The 4,128-nt window shown below is 25.4% G+C and overlaps 1 protein-coding gene across 1 annotated transcript; it reads right to left on the bottom strand.

Moving 5' to 3' along the window:
• Positions 1-1,993: 1,993 nt before the first annotated feature.
• LOC111637850 lies at positions 1,994-3,009 on the bottom strand. Its single transcript, XM_023383433.1, has 2 exons — positions 2,972-3,009; positions 1,994-2,902 (listed from the first exon to the last, which is right to left on the bottom strand). Exons 1-2 carry the CDS (start codon positions 2,982-2,984, stop codon positions 2,547-2,549), a joined length of 369 nt encoding a protein of 122 aa, XP_023239201.1. The 5' UTR covers positions 2,985-3,009; the 3' UTR covers positions 1,994-2,546.
• Between the last annotated feature and the right edge of the window lie 1,119 nt (positions 3,010-4,128).

The raw sequence follows: 4,128 nt of genomic DNA, 5'->3' as shown, positions 1-4,128 counted from the left end.
GTCTGTCCAAAAATAATTTTTTGAAACAACCATTTATTCTTATCATGTGTTTCAGAACACCATAGAGGACTGGACCTTTCTTTGTAGGCTACTACGTCATCAGGCTAAAACATTCCTTTAAAAAAACACACAAAAATATCCAATTAGTAGTAGTGGTTTCAGTAGCACTAAGCACAAAATTAATTTAAGATGTGAATTGCAAATAATTTTTTAAAATTGCAAATAAAAATTTGTTGAATGAAATTATTTCTGATCACAAAATTAATTTTTCGATCACAAATCTTAATTTTATTTTAACAATAAAGCTGTATTAATTATTAAATTTAAATTCGATTAATTTTATTTTAACAATATGGCAAAGTTTTTGTATAAATTATTAAATGTTTAAATATCGAATAAAATTAAAACACAATAATTGTATGAAACAATATAACACTGAAAAAAAATTATTTTTGAAATTTTTTTTATTTTTACATTAATAGATTAAATTACTTTATTTTATTTAAGCTTTTCCAGTTTTCTCATATACTTTATCTAAAACATGGCACATTTCTGCTAGTAAGTGGAGTAATAATTTCTGGTGATTGTTTACAATACATTCCCGGTCTGTTTCCTGAAATTTTAAAATGTAACACCATAAAAGTTCATTTTAGAAGTCATAAATAAATTGCTGGTCAAGTATTTGGTAACGAGAAACATAATTCCAGTTTATATAATCTTTTAATACGCGTAAAGTCATAGTTTTTAATCGTTGGTATTTTAAATATTTTTAAATATCAAACTTATGTATGTATCGCAAAATAAAATTATCTGAAAGGATTTGAAATTCGGCAACTTTATTCCGATCAAGATATTGTGAAAAGTTGTTTAAGAATAATTCGTCTAACACCTGATGCTCGCAAATTAAATCTTATTTTGCATATTTAATATGTTATTCAATAAATGAAGTAGTGAATATATAGTTTTTTCCATAGGATTTCCCAATTTAACTTATCACCGAATTCAGAAATAAATGTGAGAGATAAATCGTTTCGTTGACTGATGGTATCACAGTCAATATGATTTCTTAAATGACGAATATCATTTTCTTCTAATGGTGAAAATGAAAAATTTCCCAATCAATCAGCAGTTGAGTATTGTCTATAAAGAAACAAAATTGTTGTTTTTGTTAAAATACATTATTCATATTAATAACATTTTATAATATGGATATCATAATAGAATACATTATTATTCAAATCGAATATATATGTAAATGGATAAACATTATTTGAATTGAGTACATATATTAACAGATACAAAATTATTTATTACATTTCATGCAATTACATCTTGTAAAATATTTTATCATTTATTACAGAAAATTTACATTCATATGTTTTATTGTTAGACAGTTTTAATGATGCTGCTTTATTACATGCTTGTTTTAAACACAGATAAGTTTTATTACAAACACTATGTATTACATAACTATGTTTTTTGTTTGCATACTGTTAAAAATCCATATTATTAAGATGATGATGCATCAGAATACATCTTTAGTTTTAAAGAACAAAATTATCATTAATTAAAATATAAATACTAGATGTCATTTTTTCAAAAAAGACAGTTGGATCAGTATTTTCTAAAATAAGAGCATGATAAGTTTTAGCATAACCTCTAAAAGGTTTTTTCCNAACTTTATTCCAATCAAGATATTGTGAAAAGTTGTTTAAGAATAATTCGTCTAACACCTGATGCTCGCAAATTAAATCTTATTTTGCATATTTAATATGTTATTCAATAAATGAAGTAGTGAATATATAGTTTTTTCCATAGGATTTCCCAATTTAACTTATCACCGAATTCAGAAATAAATGTGAGAGATAAATCGTTTCGTTGACTGATGGTATCACAGTCAATATGATTTCTTAAATGACGAATATCATTTTCTTCTAATGGTGAAAATGAAAAATTTCCCAATCAATCAGCAGTTGAGTATTGTCTATAAAGAAACAAAATTGTTGTTTTTGTTAAAATACATTATTCATATTAATAACATTTTATAATATGGATATCATAATAGAATACATTATTATTCAAATCGAATATATATGTAAATGGATAAACATTATTTGAATTGAGTACATATATTAACAGATACAAAATTATTTATTACATTTCATGCAATTACATCTTGTAAAATATTTTATCATTTATTACAGAAAATTTACATTCATATGTTTCATTGTTATTCAGTTTTAATGATGCTGTTTTATTACATGCTTGTTTTAAACACGGATAAGTTTTATTACAAACACTATGTATTACATAAGTATGTTTTCATTTGCATATTATTAAAAATCCATATTATGAAGATGATGATGCATAAGAATACATCTTTGGTTTTAAAGAACAAAATTATCATTAACTAAAATATAAATACTAGATGTCATTTTTTAAAAAAAAGACAGTTGGATCAGTATTTTCTAAAATAAGAGCATGATAAGTTTTAGCATAACCTCTAAAATTTTTTTTTTTTTTTTCCTTAATATAAAAGACATATTTTAAACATTTTCACATTTGTCCAAATGTTCATTCATCGCATCAAAGGCTTTTTTATAAAATTTAAAATCGTCAATATTAATATTATATTTATTATATGCATAGTTCCCTTTCGATTTTGTCAGCGAAATATATGTTTTAGAATAGAATTCTGTCAAATTCATGAATTGATTTTCACATATTTTGATGTTAAACTGTTTAATTTTTGAAGATTTACCTTTATCTAGAGTTAGATCTAACTCAAACTTTTGGTCTAAGGCAACCTTTTGCTTTTTCAACTCCAGATCTTCTATATTTTTAGGTTTTGCTCCTCTTTTTTTACCAACAGTTTGTTTCACATTAAAATCATAATCACAGTCTAAAATTAATGTTATATTTATTGAAAGATTTTAAGTAAAAATATTAAAAGATAAAATAAAATACTTACCTTCTGAAGACATTTTTCTTAGATATATAATATGTTCTTGCAAAAAATTGTTCTTAGCTGGTATCTCAGCAGTGTATTGAGCCAGTCTCTTATATCCAGTATTTATACTATCATTGAACACAAAAATAACACACAACACGGATGCTAATTAATATTTTTAGAATAACACGACGTCTATTAATATTCTTCAACTATACTTTGAATAACAAGGCTATTTAAATATGAATTGAAAATTGACATAACAGGATATTTTAAAAATGAATAAAAACACATGGTCTCTATTAATATTTTTAAAAACATACCATGTCTATTAATATTTTAAGAATGTACTTCAATAACAGGACATCTAAAAATGAATACCACACCTCTTTTAACTTTAAGTATAAATACAGCCAGTAGAATCAATGATAATTTACAAACTTCATTCAAACATCATCATTCTACCAAGATGAGTTGTAAGTATATTTTCTTTTATATCTATACTTGATTAATATATATTTAAAAAAAAAAATTGTAGATTCTAGTGCCTAAGAATTCTCCTGTGGTAAGTATTAAAATAATTTACAATATATATTTTTTTCTATATGTCTCTATTTAATTGATATATTTTAATATAAATTAGATTTCAACACTCAAAAATACTTAAATGATAGGTGTTAAAGTTATTTTGTATTAAAATTAATACTGTGTATTATAATATAGTTTCTAATATAGGAGTTATCATTGACTTTGAAGCTTTCACGATTCGAGATGAAAATCTTCCATTCAACACATTATGTAGACAACTTGGGTTTGTAGCAAGACATAAAAACAATTTTGGGAAGATACCGTGTTTCCCCGAAAATAAGACATCCGCAAAAAAATAAGACCTAGCACAGATTTTGCGTGAATTGCGAAATATAAGACCTCCCGCTGAAAGTAAGACCTAGCGAAGTTTTTCTTCAGTCGTAACGATCATTGACAGATGGTTGAAAGTGGCCGTTGGCTTTTTGAAAGTACAGCCACTGATTGGTCAGCAGACAATTACGCCACACGGCATGATTTGCATAAGACTATGGCTCGGAAATCACAGATTTGCACAACGTTACGGCTGGTGACGGCTAATTGGTCGGCCGGGAATCATGCTACATGACATTTGCATAGTGCTACGGTTCAGT

Source organism: Centruroides sculpturatus, unplaced genomic scaffold, assembly GCF_000671375.1.
Source record: "Centruroides sculpturatus isolate CEXI.00-Female unplaced genomic scaffold, Cexi_2.0 scaffold914, whole genome shotgun sequence".
Lineage (NCBI taxonomy): Eukaryota > Metazoa > Arthropoda > Arachnida > Scorpiones > Buthidae > Centruroides > Centruroides sculpturatus.
The sequence above is the reverse complement of the archived record's forward strand: the minus strand, read 5'-3'. Positions and strand labels throughout refer to the sequence as shown.